The 23,803-nt window shown below is 45.0% G+C and overlaps 3 protein-coding genes across 4 annotated transcripts; 2 read left to right on the top strand and 1 right to left on the bottom strand.

Annotated features, from left to right (window-relative positions):
* The first annotated feature begins 217 nt into the window (after positions 1 to 217).
* LOC108897787 (rho-related GTP-binding protein RhoG) lies at positions 218 to 11,281 on the top strand. Of its 2 annotated transcripts, XM_018697571.2 has the most exons (5): positions 218 to 388; positions 7,487 to 7,589; positions 7,889 to 8,048; positions 8,463 to 8,633; positions 8,864 to 11,281. In XM_018697571.2, exons 3-5 carry the CDS (start codon positions 7,920 to 7,922, stop codon positions 9,137 to 9,139), a joined length of 576 nt encoding a protein of 191 aa, XP_018553087.1. In that variant the 5' UTR covers positions 218 to 388; positions 7,487 to 7,589; positions 7,889 to 7,919; the 3' UTR covers positions 9,140 to 11,281. The 2 variants fall into 2 exon arrangements, with proteins under 2 accessions (XP_018553087.1, XP_018553095.1); XM_018697579.2 differs by lacking the exon at positions 7,487 to 7,589 and having other exon boundaries at positions 242 to 388.
* Positions 11,282 to 14,500: 3,219 nt separating this feature from the next.
* LOC108897778 (post-GPI attachment to proteins factor 2) lies at positions 14,501 to 19,487 on the bottom strand. Its single transcript, XM_018697557.2, has 6 exons — positions 19,153 to 19,487; positions 18,623 to 18,791; positions 17,877 to 18,126; positions 16,870 to 16,976; positions 15,315 to 15,423; positions 14,501 to 14,886 (listed from the first exon to the last, which is right to left on the bottom strand). The coding sequence occupies exons 2-6, from the start codon at positions 18,788 to 18,790 to the stop codon at positions 14,756 to 14,758; spliced, it is 765 nt and encodes a 254-aa protein (XP_018553073.1). The 5' UTR covers position 18,791; positions 19,153 to 19,487; the 3' UTR covers positions 14,501 to 14,755.
* Positions 19,488 to 19,966: 479 nt separating this feature from the next.
* LOC108897771 (uncharacterized) lies at positions 19,967 to 23,782 on the top strand. The gene is made up of 4 exons (XM_018697543.2): positions 19,967 to 20,508; positions 21,254 to 21,447; positions 21,787 to 21,898; positions 22,117 to 23,782. Exons 1-4 carry the CDS (start codon positions 19,999 to 20,001, stop codon positions 22,321 to 22,323), a joined length of 1,023 nt encoding a protein of 340 aa, XP_018553059.1. The 5' UTR covers positions 19,967 to 19,998; the 3' UTR covers positions 22,324 to 23,782.
* Positions 23,783 to 23,803: the final 21 nt, after the last annotated feature.

Genomic DNA, 23,803 nt, shown 5'->3' with positions numbered 1-23,803 from the left:
CAATCACCCGGGTGGTGGGCGGGGCTTCAGCTCACAGGCTGGACTCTGATTGGTTCATTAAATCAGAGACATGAAACACAGGAGAGTTTTTTGTTTGTTTCTCAACTCTGGACAGAACACACTGAAAACCCCGGTGTTACCTCCACACACACACACACACACACACACACACACACACTAAACTTCCTCAAACTTGCTCCACTTCCTCTCTCTCTCCTCTCGGACTTCCTCCTCCTCCTCATTAGCTCCGCCCGCCCGCCTCACACCGAGGTAGAGATCCGCGCACACTCACAGACACACACTCACTGACACACACAGACACACAACACACACACGCAGCAGCGGGACTGAGTGGAGCTGTGTGCCCGGAGAGGAGGACTGATGACCGGTGAGTCTGACTGAGTCTGACTGTGACCGCCCGGAGCTCCGGGATCAGCTGAGAGAGTGTGTGTGTGTGTGTGTGTGTGTGTGTGTGTGTGTGTTTCCTCTCTGTCCAAAACTTCCAGCAGCTTATTGATCTGATTGGTTTTTAATTCCCCTCAGCTGATCGATCGGTTCTCCAGCGGATCAATAACCTGTCTGTGTGTGTGTGTGTGTGTGTGTTGACGCTGCTGCAGGAAACTGGAGATGAAGTGCGACCACTCCCAGTGTGTGTGTGTGTGAGTGTGTGTGTGTGTGAGTGTGTGTGTGTGAGTGAGTGTGTGTGTGAGTGTGTTGCTGTCACTCACTTCTTTATAAACTTCAACCTCAGAGTTTAACGCGGTATAAAGTCTGAAGTACTACAGTAATACTACAGTAATACTACAGTAATACTACAGGTACTGTGTCCAAATCAAGTACTACAATATCATAGACTACAGGAATATAACAGAGCAGTAAACCTGCAGTAAAACCACAGAGTGTGAATAACTGCAGAGACTCTCACATATATTTAAATCGGTATTAAAGGTTCTGTGTTAAATACAAGTGTGTATGAAGTGAAACAGTAACTGTAATCTGTACTGTCTCAGTACATATCAGAGTATATTACAGTATACTGTAGTACTATAAAGTACAGTAGAGAGTACTGGGTACGAGCTGACACAGTATCTGTAGCAGTAGTACTGCAGTATTGTGAGCAGGGGTGTGGTACAGCGGAGAAAATCAGCTGCTGGCAAAACTCTTTCAAAATAAAAGTGCATGAACAAAAGACAGGATCAGTGTTTCTGTGAATTTAACGACCCTGAAACGACCTGTTTTATATTCACGTACCTGATCCAGGATCTGTGGGACCTGTCGGGACATGGACCAGGACTTCTGGGGGCGTCCCAGGGTCCTTTAGGTCCTGTGGGTTGTGGTGTGGGGGGACCTCTGTGGGTCTGGCTTGTTCTGGAGTCCAGGTCAACACCTTGGGCTCTTTGTCATTGAGCAGTCGTTGTGGTGTGGTGGTAACGAGTTTTATTTTGCTTCTGCATCAAACTGGACGAGGTCTCTGTGGTCATTCAGCGTCAGTGGTAGTTTCAGGTTTTGGTCTCCTTGCGGTCTCTCTGAGATGAGATGTGTTAACACTTCGTACAGAGGTTGTGGTCCAGGGAATCTGGTCACGTCAGAATATAACAGAAGTGATCAAAGATCACGGTCAGGTTAGCCAGTTTCAGGTTGCCCAGAATCAGACAGGAAGTCAGAGGTTGAGATATGTCAGAGATCGCCAAGATACTGCTGACATGGTCAACCAAAAAATACCACTCATTATAGTCCTGATTTGACCCAATATTCTCTAGTCTAGGCTTGGCCCATGTTTTAGCCCAGGTTTGGTCTGATATTCTGACTTGTTTTAGCCCAGGTTTGGACTGAGTTTAAGGGCAGACCTGTTGGTGGAGTCCTCTAACAAAAGACACCTGTCAGTCAAGTGCAAACCAGGATTTCTGTGGCTGTGGAGTAACTGTGTTGATTTTAATGACATAAACAGATTTCTGCTTCTTAAAGGAAAATTCCAGCCATTCTAACAGCTGATCTGTCCTCTGTCTGTGTGGACTGATGTAAACCACTGGTCAGACTGACTTAATAAACAGTTTTCCCTCACACATGCTGCTGCTGAATGAACAGAGCAGTGGACAAACCCTTCCTGTTTCGGTTTCAACACAGACCAGTTCCTCTTCGGCCTGTGGCGTCTGACTGTTTATTAGGGCGAGGGGGGTGGTGGTTGGGAAATGCTGCATTCGTACGGTAAATGTGAGGGACTTTACCTCCGTCAGCCTCAGCTTGTCTTGCTCAGCTGAGTACAGGTTAGACGAACGTCTGTGGAGGTTTGAACCATGACCCAGACTGTCGTTGTTGTAAACATCATCACAGTTTACAGACCCACTTCCTGCTTTAACTTTAACCTATTGTTCTCACAGGAGCTGTGTGGTCATTTCCTGTTCAATGAAAAATATTGCTGACATTTCAGGTGTGCTCACCTTCAGTTTGACTCTCAGAGTATTTAAGATTATCTCTGTAAACTGCTGATTAGTTTCTAACCTGACTCTGACCTGGCTCTGAGCCGTACTGACCCCTTTAACTCTGTAATACCTGATGGGTAACACCCACCATGTTGGCATGCTAACAGGAACTGTAGTGTTGGACAACAACTTTCTGGTGTTTTAGCCCTGGTTCAGTCTAATGGCGGCTGTGGCTCAGGAGGTAGAGCAGTCACCCACCAATCGGAAGGTCGGTGGTTTGATTCCTGGCTCCTCCAGTCTGCGTGCCGAAGTATCCTTCAGCAAGATACTGAACCCCAAACTGCCTCTGATGTTTGTCATCGGTGTGTGAATGTGTGTGCATGTGTTAGAAAGCACTAATTTATATAGAACAAGTGCTGTATGAATGTGTGTGAATGGGGTGAGTGTGATCTGTAGTGTGAAGCGCTTTGAGTGGTCGAAAAGACTAGAAAAGCGTTATATAAGTACAGTCCATGTTTCAGCCCTGGTTCGGTCTTGTGTTTTAGTCCTGGTTCAGTCTAGTAATCTGTGTTTTCTGTTAACAAGGACTCTGAGGGAAAAGCCAGTTTTCACCTGCCTAATGTATTTTCCTGTTATTCACCTGGTTGAAGTTGTTCATGTCTGTTACCTCTCATTGTGAAAATACCATCACCTGCTGTTCGCAGTCGCTCAGTTTGCAGAGCAGGTGTCTCTTCTCTCAGATGAGGTTTGTCTGATTGTTGAAAGACAGAAAAGTCCGAACGGTTGTAAAAATATTCTGGAAACCCTGCAGCTCCAATTTTAGAGATTTTCCCGTCTGAGCTTCAGCTGCAGAAGGACTCAGTTCCTCTGTCGGTCAGGAGACTCTTCCTAAACCAGAGAGATAAAATAAAAACACAGAAAAAGAATGCAGCTGACGAGACGAAACCAAACGTTAGTTCCTGAAACGCTGCCGTGAAAGACAGTAAAACCATGAGGGAGACGGGGGCTGTTCTCTCACTAATTTGGACCACGTTTCCCATCAGTACCAAAACCAACAGGGTGTATTCAAATAGCAAACATCCAATCACAGAGTCATGGCAACAGCAGCAGTACTGACTGAAACACCTGATTAGGTTGAACCTGTACAGTCACAGGATCCAGCTGAGACCTGAATTTCTGAGTGAGGAAAACCGAGGATCCTACAGATCTGAGGTGAAACTAAACGACTGTTTCAGAAACGAGGAGCTCAGATGTGAGGCCATCAAGATTCAGGCAAACAGACAGAAAACTTTCTGTCTCAGTAACACCAGAACCTTCCTGAGGTTCAGGACAGAACCACTGAACCACACAGCAGGGCTCTAAACACTACATTACCCACCGAGCCTCAGCGGCCATAGCTAAGGAGGAGACTCCACCTAGAGCAGAAGAACACAGAGTTCAGACTCTGGTTCAGTCTGGACCTGGACCTGGTCAGTCCAGACTCCTGAGACTGACTCCTGAGACTGAAACACATCGTCTGAGTTAAACTGTGCAGAGACATCAGGATGATGACCATGGACACTGACTGAGAGCGACCACAGACTGTAGATCTCAGAGTGAGGACTCTTCTGGATCTGACTGGACTGACAGCAGCTGCAGATACATTCTGTCTGATAATCAGCTGGTTGACGTGTGATGAAGACGTCACGCGTTCGTCTTCCTCCTCCTCGTCTTATCTCCTCTGCACACGTTCAATCAGGGCGTCTGCTAATGTTCAGTCTTTGAATAAAAACTCTGCAGAGTTCAGCCGCCATTTATGGGGAAGTGCTTTTACATCAGGACAGAGGACGGAGAGGATGCAGAAGTAATCAGACTGCTTTTTAAACTGATTCTCATCAGTGCAACTTTCTGTAATTTTCCCTCAGATGACTCGTAAATATTCTCACACCTCAGACTTATATATAACTTATTATGCTAATGATTAACTGGCATTAAAATAAAGCAGACAATGTGTTTGTTTCAGATTCACACCCACTCACAGTGAGGGGAAGGCTGCTTTTACACAATGAATGTGTTTCAGTCGTTCTCAGCGGCCGCAGGTCATCAACCGAGACTCTCCTTCCTCTTTTTTCTCTTTCTTCCTCTCTCAGAGACTGTTCCCCCTCAGACCTGCCGCTCAGTCTGAGCTCAAACACCACAGTTTGATTTCATTCATCCTCAAATGTTTGTCCGACTGTGCTGTCGGACTCTGAACTCTGCTTTTCTACGTCTTGTAAACTGAATCTGTTTGCCGTTAGAAGACGTTGAGCATTTTCTCATCACCTGATCATCAGGATTCTTAAAGACAGCACTGAGAGACGTTAGCAGACTTTCCCTTTGAGGAATGGCTGATTATAACTAGACTGCATGTGTTGAAACCACAGGCAGGTGCTGAGGCCGAACGCGACCTGAGCTCAGCGACAGAGGCAGCTGCCTGTGTCGTATTAATGTTCACACTGAAAATTAGGAAGTGAAGAAAACAATGACAGTAAATTATGAAGCAGTGCAACGTTTCAGAAACATCACTGACGTTAAACATGAACAGACTTTTAAAGATCAGTCAGTTCTCTCAGTTTCCTTCAAAGGTTCAGACTCTTTAGATTCTGCTTCTTTTCTAGTTTCCTGATGAATTCACATTAAAGTCAGATACTCTCTGTAAGAACCAGGACGGAGTCTCGGCGCGGTCAAACACGAGGGACACTCCTCACCCTCACCGGACGCCATCTTGGCTCCGTAGGGAGAACGGACGCGCCGACGGCACCGATTACGACTTGAAACATCAGACTCACACATCGTTCATTGTGGACGGCAGCAAACCTGGTCACATGCTGCGATCGTCATTTCCTGTGTTTGACCTGAGACAACACCACTCTGTTGAAATCCAGGGACTAAACCAGTGAGTACACCGAGTACACAGTGTACTACCTCTAAGTGTAGCAACTGAAGTATTAGACTTGGTCCAACAGTTGAATCAGCCTCTGAATAACAGATCATTATTATTAGTAGTATTATTATCGGCTGCAGGAGGAAACTGATCCATGAATCTGCTGAATAAGACTTCAACAATAATTAGTTCATTTATTCTTTGGTCCGTCCTTCACACTTCTACTTTTCATTTCTTCATCTTTTTTTGTTGATGAAGTTAACACCCTCTTCACACCTCCCATGTGAAGCGCTCGGCCACGCCTCTCGTCTCTGAGCTAAAACAGTTCTTTGCTTCATTTCAACATGAAACCACAATGACACTTTTCTACTGAAAGCTTCCTTTTTTCTCCAACTACAGCTCAGTTACAAAAGGACGTCGTTACGACACCGAAACGTTTTCACCGTCTCTGCAGGTTCAGTTAATATTGGTCACACATTCACTCACTGCAGCAACAAACGTAGATTAATCCGCCGCTGAAAATAGTCCCTGACACACGTTTCAGAGTCAGTGGAAGAAGTACTCAGATGATTTACTGGAGTAAAAGTACAAATACCACAGTATAAACACACTGTGATAGAAGTATAAGACGTGTAGTTTTGTTATTAATTATAATTAAATGACTGATCATTGAAGCTCAAATTGTATTTAATGTTGTGTTTTCTAATTCTATACAACGTGCTCACTTTGTGTTGCTTCTTGTGTAAAATCATAATTGTAAAATAACTTGTAACTACAGCTGTCAGACATGTACAAGTACTGAAGTACAGTTCTTGACTTCATGTACTTAGTTAATTTCCAGCTCTGCAGAGGTCAGAGGTCACGGTTCTCCTCACTTTATATCAGCTACACGAAGGAGAAAAGAACCAACAGGAGAAAATGAAAACGTGTGAGATCAGAGGTTAAAGCTTCCAGCAGGAGTGAGATCAGCCGACCTCCACCCAGAGAGAGGGGGAGGGAGGGGGAGGAGGGGAGGAGGGGGAGGGAGGGGTCAGCGTCCCCAGAGTCTGGGTTGAGCCACTTTCTCTATCCAGACATCTGGAGAGAGACACTACAGTCAGTATTTTACTGTTCAGCTCAAAGCACCAGTTTCATGTTTTCATATTTAAATTGTTTCTCTTCTTCGTCTCTTGACTTTTCTTCTTGTCAGAGTTTTAGCAGCAGCCGACGCACAACTCACTGACTCAAACACTGAGACTCAAACTGAAGCTTTAACACAATGAAACACACGGACACAGAGACAAACTGAGAGGTTTATCTGTTACTGTCTGTGCTGTTGTTCTCTAAGTGACAGATATGAACCTCTGCAGCTCAGACACGACCTGAACGACTCGGACGTGACCTGGAGGTGGAGACTTGGACATGACCTCAGGGATCAGAAAATGAGTCGGTGGCTTTAAAGTTCTTAATGACTCCTCTAACCTGATGACTCTGTGACTCTAACCTGACTGACTCTGGTGACTCTAACCTGACGACTCGGTGACTCTAACCTGATGACTCTGTGACTCTAACCTGATGACTCTGTGACTCTAACTTGATGACTCGGTGACTCTAACTTGATGACTCAGTGACTCTAACCTGATGACTCTGTGACTCTAACCTGACGACTCTGTGACTCTAACCTGACGACTCTGTGACTCTAACCTGATGACTCTGTGACTCTAACCTGATGACTCGGTGACTCTAACTTAACTCTAACTCTAACTTTGGTAACTTGAACGTGACCTGGACTTGAGTTTTACTGACTCTGCAGCAACACAACAAGCTGTTTTGATGTTTTAACTACTACTAGTACTACTACTACTATTAGTAGTACTACTAGTTACTACAGCTGATTGTAGTTGTGTTGTGTCATTGTTGTTGGACTGAAAGTTGAGACAAAGAGACAAAGATTAAATATCTGACCCAGTGTTTTTGTGTCACATGAATGTAAATAAAGTATAAATAAAGTTTGTGTGACTTGAATTCATTCACACTCGTATTCAAATCTGTGTGTGTGTGTGTGTGTGTGTGTGGGGTTCAGGATAACATCTGTTTTGTTTAGAGACCGTTTCCTTCAGCGATCATTTCCATAAACACAAATACTGACGGAGGACGAACTCTCCGTCCTCTCTCTGTCTCTCAGTCAGACGATGGGACGTCACGTGTTCCTGAACAAACTGTGTTAACTGAAGGAAACTGAAGCGTCAGCTGGAGCAGCGAGAGTTAACCAATCAGACGCTCTGAAGGTAAACGCACACAAGTTCAGGGAGATCCTGATTGGTCGGTTAGAGACCTGGATGTTTCTAAGGAGAGGTTTACAACATTTAACCAGAAACACACTGACTCTGGGACATGCTAACATGCTAACTTACTTCCTGGTTTTAGGACTACAGAGCTAACACTTAGCTAAAATGTTACTAGCTTCACAAGCTGAGCCGAAGCTAACCACAGCTAGCCGACCACACAGTTAATCAAACACATCGATTAACTCAAGATTTTATATCCACTAACAGCAGTAATGTGTGTGTGTGTGTGTGTGTTGCAGGTTGCTGAAGGGTCAGAGGTCAGAGGTCATCATGCAGACTATAAAGTGTGTGGTTGTAGGTGACGGTGCTGTGGGGAAGACCTGCCTCCTCATCTCCTACACCACCGGAGCTTTCCCCAAAGAGTACATCCCCACGGTGTTCGACAACTACAGCAGCCAGGTCTGTGTGTGGATCAATACCTGTATAGATTACTTTATTAACTGATCGATTGTTTGGTCTGTGAACGTCACGTGTCAACAATGTGTTTAAATCACTGTTTCCTGAAAGCGTCGTCTCTGTTTTACTCCTGAGTTTACTGACACAGAAACAGGTGGAGGAAGTACTCAGACCTTATACTCAAAGTACTCACAGTGTAGAAATACTCTGTTACATATCAAAACAATATCAGCATGAAAACATTCTTGAAGTACTAAAAGTAAAAGTACTCAGAGATACACAGCTGAATTATAATAACTGATGTTGATTATGAGAGGATTCCTACAGAAGTGGTGGAAGAAGTAATCAGATACTTCACTGAGGTAAAAGTACACAAACCTCTCTAACTCTGCTGTGTGTGTCACGTGGTGCGTTCAGGTGACGGTGGACGGCAGGATCATCAGTCTGAACCTGTGGGACACGGCGGGTCAGGAGGAGTACGACCGGCTGAGGACGCTGTCCTACCCCCAGACCAACGTCTTCATCATCTGCTTCTCCATCTCCAGCCCGGCCTCCTATGAGAACGTCAAACACAAGTGGCATCCAGAGGTCAGAGGTCAAAATCTACCCGGTAACAGATTACTGAAGCAGAGATTAATGACGTTATGATTAACATGTTACATCCTGTTTGTTTATAATCTGCACAAAAACACACAGTTTTACAGGGATATAATCTGTGAGCCAGGCTAGCAGTTTCCATCTGTTTCCAGTGTTTATGCTAAGCTAAGCTAACCAGCTGCTGTAGCTCGACATTTACTGAACTCCATCATCATCACCAGGTGTCTCACCACTGTCCCGGCGTTCCCATCCTCCTGGTCGGCACGAAGAGCGACCTCCGGAACGACGCCGAGATCCAGAAGAAGCTGAAGGAGCAGAACCAGACGCCCGTCACCCACCAGCAGGGCGCCGCCCTCGCCCGCCAGATCCACGCCATCCGCTACCTGGAGTGTTCGGCCCTCAACCAGGACGGCATAAAGGACGTGTTCACCGAGGCCGTGAGGGCCTTCCTCAACCCGCAGCCCACCGTCAGCAAGAAGCCCTGCGTCCTGCTGTAGGACCGTGCCTCCACCGACGGGACCCGGCCAGTCTGAGTCGGCCTGATTTCACGGCGTTACCGCCTGGGAGACTGATTTATGTTAAAGATGTATTTTTTTTAAATGTTTGGTTAGAATTTTATCTTTTAATTAGAAAAGGTAGTTAAGGGCTCAGTGTTCGAGTCACAGGGGAACCAGAGGACGAGTCAGAGGGTGGGAATCTTTATGGCATCTGTAAACCTGCAGGGAAACAGGTCCAAATCAAAGGAAAGCGTGGTTTTAGATGTGTGGTGTTGTTCTGTCCACCTGTGGGCGACCTGTGAGTCGACCACAAACACCTGGTCAGCCACAAAGACTAAAACAGAAACACTCAGCCAACAGCGAGTCCACAGCATGAAAACATCAGGGTTAGAGAAACAGGAAACACAGAGGGACCCTGCGACTCGAACACTGTTCATCTGGCTCAGTTCATGTTGGAATACATGGTTTTTGGTTGGGGGGTGCTGTCGAGCTTTAATTAAAACATCCATCTTTGTGTTTCTGTTGTCATGACGACAGCACCAGTATGATCCTCTATACCGGAGAGGACAGGTGTGCAGGTTGTAGTCTGGCTTCTGAACGTAGTGCTCACCATCATTGTGACGCAGATCATGGAGGAGACTGAGGCTTTCACACCTTCCTTGTTTGGTCCGAACCAAAACAGCCGGTGTGAAAGGTTCTGTAGACCACGATCTGTGGTCTCAGTCCGGATCAAACTGAACCATGGTTCAGGTCGTTTGCAGCACGAAAACACTTCTTTGGATGGCTCAGACTTTTAAACCAATCACAGGAAGTTGAGGCTCGTCCGCCATTAAACAGTAGAAGAAGAGAAACAGTTAAAGTAAAAATCATCCGGTCTGAACCAAAGGACCACATTTTAGTCAGACCAAAACTGTGGTCTCAGTCTGGATCAAACTGGAACCATGGTTTTGTTTGCCTGCAGTGTGAAAACACTTTTTTGGATGGTTTTGATTTTCAGACCAGTCACAGGAAGTTGAGGCTCATCATCTATTAAACAGTAGAAGAAGAAAAAAAACAGGAAGAGAAGTAAAAATGGAGAGGAGACGAAATCTTGAGCTGTAATTTGGTCAAATGATGAGAAAACACATGAAAACGTTGAAACCGATCAGTATAAAGTATAAGGAGACGCAACGCATGTAGGTGATGACGACAGGACGCAGGTATGTCAGGTAAAATTCTGACTGCAACGTGAAAACTAATCAATAGCAACCAAAACATGTTCAGAGGTCATCATCAAGTTTCTATTCATCTATTTTTACTCAGTTTTTCCATAAAAAACCTGAATGGAAACAGAACGTTTGAGTCATCGCAAAAAAATTCAGGCTTAGCTGAAATGGAAAAGTTTGTGTTTCAATAAAAATGAAACGTGACAAAGTTTGATGGAAACAGACTTGATGAATAAACTTGTCTATGAGGTGCGAAGAGAATAAAACATCAGATCTTTGAAAACCTCAGACAACTTTAACAGCAGAAAGGTTCTAAACCTCATGTTTTCACGTTGTTGTCCTGACGCTGAGGATTTTAAAATGCTCTGAAAGACACAAAGATAAAAGTCTGTGAGAAACACTGTTCTCTTATTTAGTGACGGCACGTTTACAGTGAATTAAACAGAGCAGCATCAGGAGAAAGATTTCCACAGTTCTCGAGTTGAATAAATATAATTATGATGAATTTAATCTGCAGCCTCTAAAAAACCCTCAAAGTCTGTTTTTCATTTCACCTTCACCTTGTGTTCGTTTCCTTTAAAGGTGTAATATGCAGGATGTTTTTTTGAGCAGCCTCGCCCAGAATACTTTACACCTGCGCTGGGTGAGTTTTTCACTTCCTGTTTTAGTCCCGCCCACCAGCTGTGTCAGAGGAAGAGACATGAACGTAAACGAATCAGGTTTTAAAATCAGCTCAGTGAATGTTTGAAGGACGATGGATGTGAGCGCATCGAGTCGCTCGTCTGTGAATCTAAACGTCTCCAGTCCGTCACCATTACTCAGTTTCAGTTACTTTGTAAACTTAAAAAAACTTCTGATTATTTTTGTCGATTTTTATTAATTTACTGTATTTTTATTTAAATGTGACGATACATTTAAAATATGTTTCATACAGTGACTCTGCCTGTTGTGTTTTATTCTGTTTCTCTTACTCAACCACATAAAGTAACTGAGTACATTTACCCGAGTACTGTACTGGAGTATTTTCTGTTCAGTATTTAATAGCTTTAGTTACTAGTTACTTCCCAACAGTTTGTAAAAGTAGAGCTGAAACCAACAGCTGAGTAATTGATTTGTTGACTGACACAAAATTATTTTGATTACTGATTATTGATTTAGTCGTATCAAACATTTTATCGCCTCCAGCTTTGGTTCTTTTTGTGTTTCTAATTCTTTAAAACAATCAATCAACTGTTTGAGAAAATAATCAGGAGATTAATCAATAATCAGTTAATAATCATTCACTTCACCTCAACAACTACAGAGGGTCATTTTACTTCATCAAGTACTTTTATTACTCTAAGTACATTTATCAGTGCAGCAGTTTTACTTGCACCAGAGTATTTTTACTGTGTAGTATTAGTAGTACTCGAGTCAAAGTTCAGAGTACTTCCTCCACCACCGGCTGAATGCAAACAGCCTCCATCAGCCGGCGGCATGAGCTGCAGCTGTGTGCAGGTGAGTTGTTGTTCAGGTAAATGAAGTTGAGGGGAAGTGAGTTTAATAAATGACCTGCAGAAAAAACAACTTCCCCAAACCATGAAAGGACTCTTATAGTGTGAGATCATAAAATAATCAAATCACAAACTGACCTGGGATCAGGGTCAGTCGTCAGGAGGAGACAGTGCGACGTTTTGTTTGGTCCAAAACAACCAAATATCATCAATCAATCAGTTACTGATCGATTTCCCCTGGAGGAGAAGCAGAAAGAGTCTGAGCAGCTTTACTCTCTTTACTCTGCCTCTCTGTTTTGCTGTTTCTCTTCAGCTCAGGATGTCGTCTTTTCCTCCGGAGCGTCTCCTCGGAGGCAGGGAGCCACTTCCTCTTCCTGTCCCTCGTCTCCTGCCGAAGCTTCTCTGACTTCAAGTTAACAAGAGATAAACGAGGCGCAGGGAAGATGGCTGCCGGTGGTGTTTTTAGATTCAGTCTCAGGCCTGACAACAAGAGTCCATTTTAGTTTCAGTCCCGTTAGAGTTTTAGTCTCTTCTCAGAGAAAACTGAACATTTCAGTCTGGTTTTATCAAAGAGGAGGCCTTTTAATCAAAGTCACTATTTAATATTTGATTGATTGCACAGCTCCAATAGAAACATATCAGGCTTCACAAACAAAGCTTAAGTCAGTTTGGACCAGATGAATTTCTGTAGCTCACTTAAAGGAGCTATTTGTACTTTTTGCTATCACTGCGGAGCCGACGTTAGCATTAACAGCTGTTTACTTCCCAAGGGCTTCAGCTTCATCATTTATTTACAAATCAGGAGGTTAGAACACGTCCTCTGAGCAGAGCTACTTCTACTGCTACAGGGAAAGTGATGAGACCGGCTGGGGCTAGCTGGTTAGCATGCTAACACCAGCGGAGGACAGGAGGTGATAGAAATAGCCTCTGGAGACATCAGTGAGTAAACAGCTAATGCTAACGTTAGCTACCTAGCAACATTTAAAGCAACAGCACAAACTGAAAGAAAGCTGTAGAGGACTGTATGTGATAATGAATTTATCAGTTGTGGCCACAGGGGGCGCTGTTCACTGTAACTGTGAATCAGCGACTGAAGCTTTAAATCCAGCCTGACGTGTTGACAGGATGAACTGAGCTGAGTCACAGTGACAGGCCTCAGCTTTTCTTTTCAAACTGCTGCTGTGACTCACGTCCAACACATCAGCGTTAATCTGAACCTCCTGACGCTGGACTGACTCCTCACTGTTCCCACACAGAGCTACACAGATTTACACAGGTGGAGTTAATCTGCGACGTTAATTTGTTTAGTTTACGTCCATTGATTCTTTAACTTCCTCAGTGGAAACACAGGAGGAACTTTTCCTGCTTAAACTGTTTATTTATAGGATTACTGAGGAAGCTCGTTCTGCTGTGTCACACTCATTTTACTGTCAAATCACTTTGACTGAAACACACCGGCAAACACTCAGCTACTGGCCTGCAGTGTGTGTTTGTGAGTCGTTGAATAATGATTCCTGATTAATTCTACTAATCAATTCTGTTTAATTCTCTCTTTTAGGCCAGTTCAGTTCATGTGACTTTGACTTTTCTCGTTAAAACTGCGTCTTGCTGCTCGGACGATAACGAATCTGGACCTGGGCTGCAGAGTTCAAAATATAAGTTCATCAGAAAAGGATTCGACTCTTTACTACTTTTGTCTCAAAAAACGGTTTGAAAAAGTTTTTAAAGGTTGGAGGAAAAGAAAGAATGAACCAAAGTCTGTGTTGTGACAATAGTCTCATGATTAAATGTGATTTAACTTGTGGTTCAGGACGTTTGGACCCTGGAGAAACGACAGACGTGGACGTTCAGCAGGACAGAGACTGAGCTGAAGGTGGAGGTCTGTATGAACAGGCCTGTTTTCTGTCCGGTGAACATGTGAGTCCACTTTACTGCTGATGAGGAGGAAGCACAGGGCTGCTGACGCAGTAAATAACCTGGTCTCTGTCTGAGTCTCAGTGTGAAGACGAGGACGAGCGGCTCAGGGATCAGGGTGGATGCTGTTACCTGTGGACAGCTGTTTCCGGTCCTGATGCTAAGCTAAGCTAACGAGCTGCAGCCTCATGTTTACCACAACGACCTGAGCAGCAGAGGGAAAGACAGGAACAAAAGACCGCTTTATGACTGAAGCCTTATCAGACAGTTTCCTGGTTCAGGTCCAGGATCCTGGTCTGAGTTAATACACAAACACTGACACTGAACCTGAACTGCAGAGCTTTAGACCCTGGTTCTGTCTCAGGTCTTCCCTGGACAGATGGTCCTGAGTGCAGCGTCTGATCCAGGTCTGAATCTCCATCCCTGACCACAAGGTCCTCTCAGTCCAGACTGTTCTGGTCTGTGGTTCCCTGATGGAGGAACCAGCTCCCAGATCAGAGCAGGAGCGTCTCTCTCTGTCTTCAACAACCTCGTCCTCTCCTCTAACACCCTGACAGCGAACTGATTCAGGTCTTAGTTCGAGCTCTGAAGCTGCAGAGTGAACAGGAACCAGTCGTCAGGTCCTGGATCACCTGCTCAGTTTTATGTTGTTTGTGTTTTGTGGTTTTTCTTGTTCAGTTTTATTGTTGCTCTGTGTCTCTGGCTTTAAAAGCTGTGGTGTGTAAAACAAACAGTCTTAAACTGGAAACTGAGCTGTACCAAAGCTCCGTCTTTATTTCTTATTCTTTAATCCATGATTCATTATTTGTGCTGCTGCTGTGGTCCGACAACATTCAACATAAACAGACAAACAGGAGGGAAATGTGTGGCAGTGTTTTATCGTCTCCAGGCCGTCAGAGTGTTCAAGAGCTGGTGTGTGCTCAGATAAAACCCAGAGTCCCCGAGTCTCACAGGTGGATCTGTCGTCACCTTAGTGTAAAGTCGTCGACAGGTGAAGCTGCTGCTCAGTATCGTTTGTCCTCAGGTGGCGTCGCCACGATCACCTCTTTGCTGCCAAAGTCCCAGAAGGCGGTCATGTGGAAGGCCATGTTGGAGAAGACCACCAGGTACTCGAAGAGGGCGAACAGGGTGTAGACTGGAGGACGGAGAGACGGGGAGAGACAGGTGAGTCACTCAGGTCTTTACAGACCAAACATGGACCACAGCATCAGCAGAAACCAGGCACAGAATAACTGTGACTCCAGGATTCACCAGGTCAGACTGCTCGAGTCTCGACTCGTCCTCTCCGAGGTTTGAGTCTGTGTGAAGGTTAAAGAGCAGCTGTCCACAGTCTGAACCCTGTTCTAACGGGGACCGAGCTCGAATCGAATGGTCCTGACTTTACGGAGGTTAAGATTCATCCCTGTGATCTTACTGCACACATCACACACTGCATTAACGACGAAATATGGACGTAAACAGTGGATTTTATGACACCACAAACTCACACTGAACACACCTGGACCCTCTGAGGTCTGATCCTCTGAAACTGGCTCAGACAGAGAGCAGGACCTGGACACCTACCTCCAGTTTCACAGTACTTGTTGTGGCGTCTGAAGAAGTACGCTGCAGCCAGACAACAGCTGACGTTAAACAGGAAGAGACGCACCTTCCATCGATACGACGTCACTTCCTGAGAGAGAGAGAGAGAGAGAGGAGAGAGAGAGAGAGAGAGAGAGAGAGAGAGAGAGAGAGACAGAGAGAGACAGAGAGACAGACAGAGAGAGAGACAGACAGAGAGAGATTCAGATGATTTACAGATAATTACCACAGAAAAGAGAAGTACGGAGGCCTGGAGGTGACCGCCGTCACACCCAGACCTTATCAGTGTTGCTGTGATGAGAAACCTGTGATCAGGGTTTTATCAGCTCAACAGGACGAAACAGACTCATTGAAGAGGAGATAACTGATCCCAGTCTGATCCAGCTCTGTAAAATCCTTTAGGTTCCATGGATCTGGATTGTTACAGATCATCCCACGGATCCTGGATCAGACTGGGATGTGGGGAGTCCAGGTCAACCCCTCAGATACAGCCTGAATCCAGGACGAGCGGGAACCCTGAGCACATTAAAGATTAAAACAGAGGCGGCGCCGCTGAGAATCAGCTGAAGAAGGTTTCCTGGAAACTCAGCGGTCGCATCATGTGACCGAGCATGAAGACTGCACATTGAACTGATGAATGAACCTCAGCACAGATCTGTCAGCAGGTTTCCTCTCTGTGGGGGGGGGGTCGGGGGGGTCTGGATAAAGTGCTGCGATCACTGAGTGACTCGTTTACTCTGCTGATACTAAAACAGGGAAGAACCAAAATAATGTTTGAGTCAGACGTTAAATTTGGAACTTACTCATGTGTTTCCTGTTTGAGTGGGAGAGTCTAAAGTTGATCTGACAACAGATCTGAGATCAGTCCAAACGTCTTAACGTCAGGTTCCCGCTCAGTTCAGACCAACACCGCTTCACAGAAAAGAGAAGTCCAGAAGTCTTTATTTAAAACTGTGGCTGCGCCTCACACAGAAACACAACTTACATCACACACTCTCAAGGACCCCTGGAATGTCCTCAAGGACACCAAACCAACTCTCTGAACCTCCTCAAGTACCTCTAAATCTCTTCAAGGGACTCCTTGGATCATCCCAAGACCGTCTAAAAGACAGTCTGTTCAAAGATCCTGAAAACCTCCTAAAGACCCACTAAGGTAAGTGGACTCTCACAGAACCCCTGGAACTTGTCCTCAAGCACTCCTTAAATCTCCCCATCCCAAAACCATTTCTTCTCTTCTAAAACCTTTAACACGAACCCTCATTTTAGCAAAACAAAAAAATAAAACCGTCTTCCCCTGAACCTGCGCAGACATGTCTGGGATCATGAGGGTCAGGGTCAGGCCCCTTGAATGTCCTGCAGCCTCCTGGGAACCCTTCAAGGACCATTCATGAACCCCCTCAGTGTCTCCCTGTTTCTCTGACAGAGTCTCATCCAGGAGAGTAAACCCAAACCGTGCTGTGATGCTGGATGTGTGGCCCTGCAGCGCCCTCTGCAGGTGAAACCTCATCACTGCGAGAAGAGAGACGGGTTTGTTTACCTCTGGGTTCACGTAGGACCTCCTGATGACGTGCCACAGCCAGCAGGTAATGAGCATGTGCAGCAGCGAGCTCCCTATGAACACCACGAAACCGTTTTTATGAACGTCTGCGGAGACAAACAAACAGCTCGTCAACACCGAACTTTACAGAAACAGGTTGAAGACACTTCACAAAGAGACAGAACAACACGGGAAATATAAACAGAAACAGTTCAACACAATTACATTTTAAAACACATCACTGTTGCTATGGTTACACCTGGTGTCCACACACAAACTCTGCTGGACCTGTTTTAGTTTGAAAACTCTGGGGTTGAGTCCGACGGTCCGTTTCCAGCTTTACCCAGAAGTCTGAATTTCTGAGTTCCTAGTCAGAAGTTTGAACCTGAACACCACCAACCCTTAAGAATCCAAGATGGCTGCTCCTCACAACAGTAGAGAGTAGAGGTCTAGACCTGCTCTATATGTACAGTGCATCGAGATAACTTCTGTTGTGAATTGGCGCTATATAAATAAAATCTGACCTGACTAGAGAACACTTTGCTAATGTTTTGGGAACAGAACGACAAATTAAACGAAGACGCGTTCTGCTGCTCGTCTCCTCCTCTCGTGAGCGGCCATGTTTTTCTGAGGCGACGTCACCTCAGTTCAGACTTCTGACGTAAATGGAACGAACCTTTAGTCTAGATGCACAGAAACGAAGACGCCCGCATTGACTTCCTGATTGGTCACACTCTGATCATGTGACTGTAACACAGGAGTCTCTGACCTGCTCTTTATTAGCAGCTGTATTTTCTGCAGCTCAGCAAACAGCTGTAGAGTCGACAATCTACTTCCTGTGTGCAGGTGGAGGGTCATGTGACAGATTATTTCTAATTCACACAGATGCACAATAAATGTACTGACTCTCTTTGAAGGAGGATGATGTTGAAATACAGATTTGAATTGTTACCGGGCAGAAATCCACCTGTGTCTGAGGTGTTCAGTCTGACCGCCGTCGTACTCACTGTAGGTCTCGGTGGACGACACGTACGTGAGCAGCAGCAGGCCGCTGTTCTCGGCGAGGCTGCAGAGGAGAGCCAGCCCGCTCAGCAGCAGCTCCGGCAGCCTCCTGGCGAAGCGGCCGCGGTAGAAGCTGAAGTAGGCGACGGACACCAGGTAACGCGGCGCCGAGTGCAGGCCGATGCAGCAGCGCCAGATGTAGCGCTCCGGGACGCGGCTGATGGCGGCGCTGATGGACGGGAGGTAGTTTGACACCTGGTGGGCGAAGAACAAAGACAGATTTATTTCAGCTTCTCCACTGAGAAACAGTTCAGGTGTTAATAACACCTGTACACTGACACGACCAGCAGGAGGCGCTGTCAGACTCTAACAGGTTAAACTGAGCTGAGCGGCTGTTTGAACATTTCCAGCTCAGAGATCATGAAGCCCGTCGTCAACACTGTGTCAGTGTTTGTGTTGGAGCTTTGAGAGGACTGATCATTTCTTCACTCACTCATCACTATCGATCAATCGATAATTGATTGTTGATTTTCCTGATGATCGATCCCTAGATACAAGTGAAGACTTTCAGTTAGAGACTCCTCACTGACTTAAACCTAGAAACACATCACATGACCGACGTGGTCCGACCATCACAGCAGCTGCAGTTAAACTCCAGTCTGTGACGTGGGTTCAGGTTCAGACCCGACTGGACCCAGGTCTTACACGGATCACGCGTGCGACAGCCTGAGCTGTGTCTGAGGCGACTCACACGACAGTGTGTGTACGTGGCGTCTTCAAAGTTGTACATGAGTGAGATGAAGAGGCAGGCGACGAGGCCGGTCAGAGGGAGCAGCACCGTCCCCACGGCGAAGCTGGTGAAGGGCAGCCGGATCAGAGGCCGGTCCCGGTCCAGGCCGCCGTACGGCACCTGGAGCATCCTGGAAACAACACACAGGAGAGGAAACGACAAGGTCACAGGTTCGACCCCCACAACACAAGACAACATCTGGACTTCAGTTCAACATGTCAGCTCAGTGACTGACTGTTCTCAGAACCACATTTACACACTCATTTAAAAAGTCTGAGACTCTGAACTGGTTGTTGTTTGACTGCAGAGGTCTGAGGCTCCGGCAGAGAAATCCACACTGTCCTCATAATACTCAGATACTCAGATACTCGGACCTTACAGGACTTTCACCCTGTGGGTACTTGTACTTTAGTTACTCCGGACTTGTAACGTGTCGTGGACGCAGCGGTTTTTCCTCGGTGGATTATCCGTGTTACCTGCGGCTCACTCACCTTTACAGCCGCCCGGCCTGACTCCACCAGGTGCTCCGCCTCACAGCCATGTATCCACCTTTAGCTTCACCTGAGCGGCTAACCCTGTTAGCTTCCCGTTAGCACTGCGCCCGTCACAACATAGTTATTAGCCGTTAGCCGCGGACTTCAGTCGGTGAATGTGACTTTAAATCTGATCGTCAGTCTCTGTTCCGACCGCGTCGCTTCTTTAAGCCGCTCTCACCACGTTAAACACTTTACAATCCGTTTGTTTCCGTTACCGGACGAAGCTACGGGACTTTGCTCCGTGGCACCGGCTCAGCCTGACAACTTCCGGCAAACTTCACAATAAAAGTCTCTGTGAAAAACAGTTCCTGTAGAAACAACAACAACAACACAAAGACCAGTATTAAACATTAAGGCTATAATAACCATTAATAATGAACACATTAACGTTTCCATGAATATAAAATGGGAAAATAAAAGTAAACAAGTTCTCAATAAACAAACAATGATCTGAAGGTTTGTTTGTTTACATTAAAGTCCCAGGTGTAAGAGCACTGCTCTTTATTCCTTCACAGTAAGAGCCAAACACACTGTTCTCTCCCACACAGGCTTGTTTTCCATGTGACCTGCTGAGTGAACACTCTCCTGTCCAAAGGTCAGAGTTCATCTCTGTGTTCTGACCGAGAGGGAAGTGATAACATGAAGGAGAAGCAGGAGAGGAAGGAGAGCAGCGTGAAAAACACTGAACACAGCCTCCAGCCTGTTTCTCTCACTCAGCTGACTGTTATGTAACCCACGCCCATAACGTCTGCTCTGGGTGGGGTTTATATTCACTTCCTACAACTGTGCTGTTGATCCGATATGACAGTGAAGACTTTCAGTTTGTCTCTAACCTTTAATCCGACCATGGAGAGACGAACAAACAGGAGAGGAGTTACTGAACATTTTGTTGGAGGTCGACACCTGAAGCTGGATGATCTGAAAGAGGCAGCTCAAGGTTTGGAAACCAGACAATACCTCTTCAGAGAAAACATCCCAGCGTACCCACGACCAGAGTTTCATGTGTCTCATCTGAAACACGACACAGACCTGGAAGGCTTACTTGGAATAAAGAGGGACGGGGGCTTCAGGAGCCTGGGACCAGAGTCTCTGCTGTGGTGGAGTCTGGCTGTGAAACCTGAGGATGTAACGTCCGCTGAGACCAGGCTCCTGGAGGAGACCTACCCAGACCGGACTGAGGAGCAGGTCCAGACTCAGCAGAGCTTCCTGGGGAAGTTCACCACCTCCCCAGCCTTCTTAGAGACCTCCAGACTGGGCTCATACCGCTTCACCTTCCCTGTGGAGGAGGTGCTGGAGGCGTACAGAGAGCAGGTACTGACTCAGTGTCTTTATAAACTCAGTCACTTTAAAGGGGCCAGTCCAGTCTGGTGGTTTGGGTTCATGTGTCCGTTGAGGTCAGTTTAGTTTGTGTTGTTGGGAACACTGACATCTGTCCACAGCAACAGTGTCATTAAATCATCAACTGAACTCAATGGAACATGAACTCTGCTCTGAACTTTAAACACAGACTGAAGACGCCAAAGAAATGAATCAGAGTCCACTGGACAATACACAACAATCAATAAAACAACAGTGGATAAAATCAACATACAATAAACGAAAACTGTCAGATGTCAGAGTCCTGTCTTTACAGTTACACTGTAATGATTCAGTTACTTTACTGATGCATTTCACTCATTACTGCAACATCCAGTCAGTGTTTTTACTCCATTACAACTGTTACAGTTATTAACATGTGAGGTGAGAGCTGTTGTTTCCACACAGAACTTTAACGCTTCATTTCTAAAAATGACATCTGTTTAACATGAGAGGAGACACAACATCTCACCTACAAGAATCTGACAGCATCAGTGCTTCATGTTTTATCAATAGATAATAACTTCTGTATTTCATGTGCTGAAAGCTCCTGATAATCACGAGCCATTAAACTACTACAATAACGTCCTCAGTGAGTCTCCTCATGTCCATCACTGTTTTACTGTGAACTGATTCAGAGGTGAAACTGAGCTTTAGTCTGACAGATCTGCTCCTGGTTTCTTCTTCCATTTGTCTCCAGTTCTGTGGTGGTGAACCACCTGTCCTGCAGGTGTTTGAGACCGTCCTGTACAAACAGGAAGTGATGTATGTCGTCCTGGTCGACCGACCGGCCAATCAACAGTATTCTTCACTGAGCGACGACCCGAACGCTGTGTGTGTTTACAGAGATGGACGCTTCATCTGGAGGCCTGAGGCCATCTGTAACGAACACAAGTACGAGACGACACTAAATAAAGCTCTGAACTCTGAACCAGTGAAGAACAGGAGACACCTGAAACCCTGTCTGAGAACACTGGCTGTTGTTTATTTATGTAGCCTATTTATTATTGAACATGTGGTGAACCGTCGTCACATGGGTCAAGGTGTGAATATATCGAATCTGTAACTAATGACTCATTCTCAGAGAACAGCCGTCTCTATCACTCGATGTCATTTTCACTTAAAGAACTCAAACCAGATGTTGTGGTTTCACCTCAGATTCCTGTTTAGAGACGTCCTTCGTGCTCTGTGTTGTCAAATCCAGTAAAACTGTTTCTGTTTCTTTTCGGTCAGTTTTGAGTTGGTCCAGAAACCTGATGTAAACCAGATGGAGCTGTTTCCGTGTTCCCGCCATTTTTACGTTTGGGATCACGTCGCCATCGCCCTGCATGTGGGCAAAGGAAAGGTAATTTATCTTTATAAACAACTGAGGACCATCTCACCAACAGCACTGTCCAACACCAACTGTTTAGGACCTGAGTGACTGTCAGTACTATATCACATTGTTTTATACAGTCTGCTGTTGTTTCTGAGTCTGTCCCTGGTTATCATGTTTGCATCCTGTGGAGACGCCTTCTATCCAGAGATCCTAATCAGTTATCGTCTTCTGTTTTTACTTTTCAGGTGCTGAAGTTTCACACCGACCAGCTGAGAGGGAACCTCAAGTTCTGTGATCCAGGAGAGCCTCAGTTATCTTATTTTGAAAGTTTTGCAGACGCTGAGGAGATTGTTGGAAATTTGTGGCCTGAATATCCTGCACAGCTGGAGAAGCAGATCTCGCTCCAAGAGATGTTATACCCATGGTGGGAACTGTTGGGTTTCTGTAGATAATGTTATAAAGAGTGACCAGCTTTATATGTAGCAAGGACACCCCTCCTTTTCATCACAAACAGCACTGAAAGACTCTCAGGATTCACTAAGTGACCTCATCAAACCAGCTCCTCAGATGTGCTCAGGACTTTGATGAAGCCAGATAAAAGTGGCTTTTTAAAAAGGTATTTTTCACTAGAAAATATTTTATAAATGAGAGACATCACTGATGAAACACCTGAGCGACGTCCTACTGACTCTCTCTCTCTTTGTGCAAAGTGAATGAAGGAACGTCACCTTCAACTAAACCTAAGACTGAACTCTTTATTTCTCACCAGGACCAAGATCGTCACAAACCTGGGCGTCATGTTTGATGACCAGCTTACTTCAAAGTCTCCTGCACTGAAGCTTTAGTATTGTCCCTCAGGATAAAAGTGTCTGTCAAATGACTAAATAATCTGGATTTGTGTTGAAAACACTAAATGTTGCTTCCGCTAAATACATTGTGGTGTCATCAGCGTACGTGGAGATATGAGCCTTTTTAAGACCAAGGGAGGTGATTAGTAAAAACTAGAAATCAGCCCAAGAAAACTTCCCTCTGACACTCCATGTTTAACATCTGAATCATTTCCTTTAAAATACACAGTTTGCTTTCTATCACTGAAATAACCATTTACCCATAATAATACTGACTGAGAAAAAACAGAACATTTCAGTTCAACATGATCAATGATGTCAAAACCACAGAAAAGGCTGCTGAATAATTTTCTCTATGTGCATGTTTGTTAATTAGTGAATAAATTATGATTGGAAAGTGAATGTGTTCACATGAAATTTGTTCCTTTGTCTCACTCAAAATCAGTGATAAACTTACAGGTCGACACAGTGAAGATTTAGCTCCAAGTCCAGGACAAAACACAACCTCACTTCATGGTGATGAGATGAAAAGAAAGAAAAAACATCAAGTTATTTTTTAATCCCAACACTCACAAACTTTGCTTTAATAGAGGAAACACATTTTCTGTTACTTTGCATTTCTGTCTCTTGTTACATTTTCTTGACTGAATGTGGAGTCTTTTCTATTTGAAAGGTGGCCGTTAGATAGAAAGGCTAATATTGGTTTATTTAGAGCAGAGTTTTTAGAGTAGATTTGTTAAATAATGATTAAAAATGTGAATATCATTGATCTTTAAAACCTGAAACTGGACCTGCCTCATCAAACTTTAACCAGCGCTAAACTGAAGACTGCATGAAACCCAATCTTTATATGAAAATACTGTTCCTGAACACCTTCAGTCAAAGTTGGACAAAAGTACTGTTAGCTTGGCTTATTATGAGCTAACATTAGCCTACAGTTAGCCGTTACTATATCGTGATGCTACATGAAGATGATAATAAACTAAAAGCAATACAAAACATGTCAATGACAATGTTACGATTCATCAAAACACAAATAAAACAAGAAACAACTTCAACCTGACCATATGACTGGGCTCTAATT

This window comes from Lates calcarifer, unplaced genomic scaffold (genome assembly GCF_001640805.2).
Source record: "Lates calcarifer isolate ASB-BC8 unplaced genomic scaffold, TLL_Latcal_v3 scaffold_24_53, whole genome shotgun sequence".
Lineage (NCBI taxonomy): Eukaryota > Metazoa > Chordata > Actinopteri > Centropomidae > Lates > Lates calcarifer.
Note: the sequence above shows the minus strand (reverse complement) of the source record. Positions and strands in the feature narration are given on the sequence as shown.

Bases quoted from the DNA above. Each gene is read 5' to 3' on its own strand.
- LOC108897787 (XM_018697571.2), top strand. From the start codon at position 7,920: ATGCAGACTATAAAGTGTGTGGTTGTAGGTGACGGTGCTGTGGGGAAG. The intron at 8,049-8,462 runs GTCTGTGTGTGG...TGGTGCGTTCAG, and splicing joins TCGACAACTACAGCAGCCAG to GTGACGGTGGACGGCAGGAT. The intron at 8,634-8,863 runs GTCAGAGGTCAA...CATCATCACCAG, and splicing joins AACACAAGTGGCATCCAGAG to GTGTCTCACCACTGTCCCGG.
- LOC108897778 (XM_018697557.2), bottom strand. From the start codon at position 18,790: ATGCTCCAGGTGCCGTACGGCGGCCTGGACCGGGACCGGCCTCTGATC. The intron at 18,127-18,622 runs GTGAGTCGCCTC...TTCGCCCACCAG, and splicing joins CCACGTACACACACTGTCGT to GTGTCAAACTACCTCCCGTC. The intron at 15,424-16,869 runs GTAAACAAACCC...TCTCTCTCTCAG, and splicing joins GGTCCTACGTGAACCCAGAG to GAAGTGACGTCGTATCGATG.
- LOC108897771 (XM_018697543.2), top strand. From the start codon at position 19,999: ATGACAGTGAAGACTTTCAGTTTGTCTCTAACCTTTAATCCGACCATG. The intron at 20,509-21,253 runs GTACTGACTCAG...ATTTGTCTCCAG, and splicing joins TGGAGGCGTACAGAGAGCAG to TTCTGTGGTGGTGAACCACC. The intron at 21,448-21,786 runs GTACGAGACGAC...CTTTTCGGTCAG, and splicing joins GCCATCTGTAACGAACACAA to TTTTGAGTTGGTCCAGAAAC.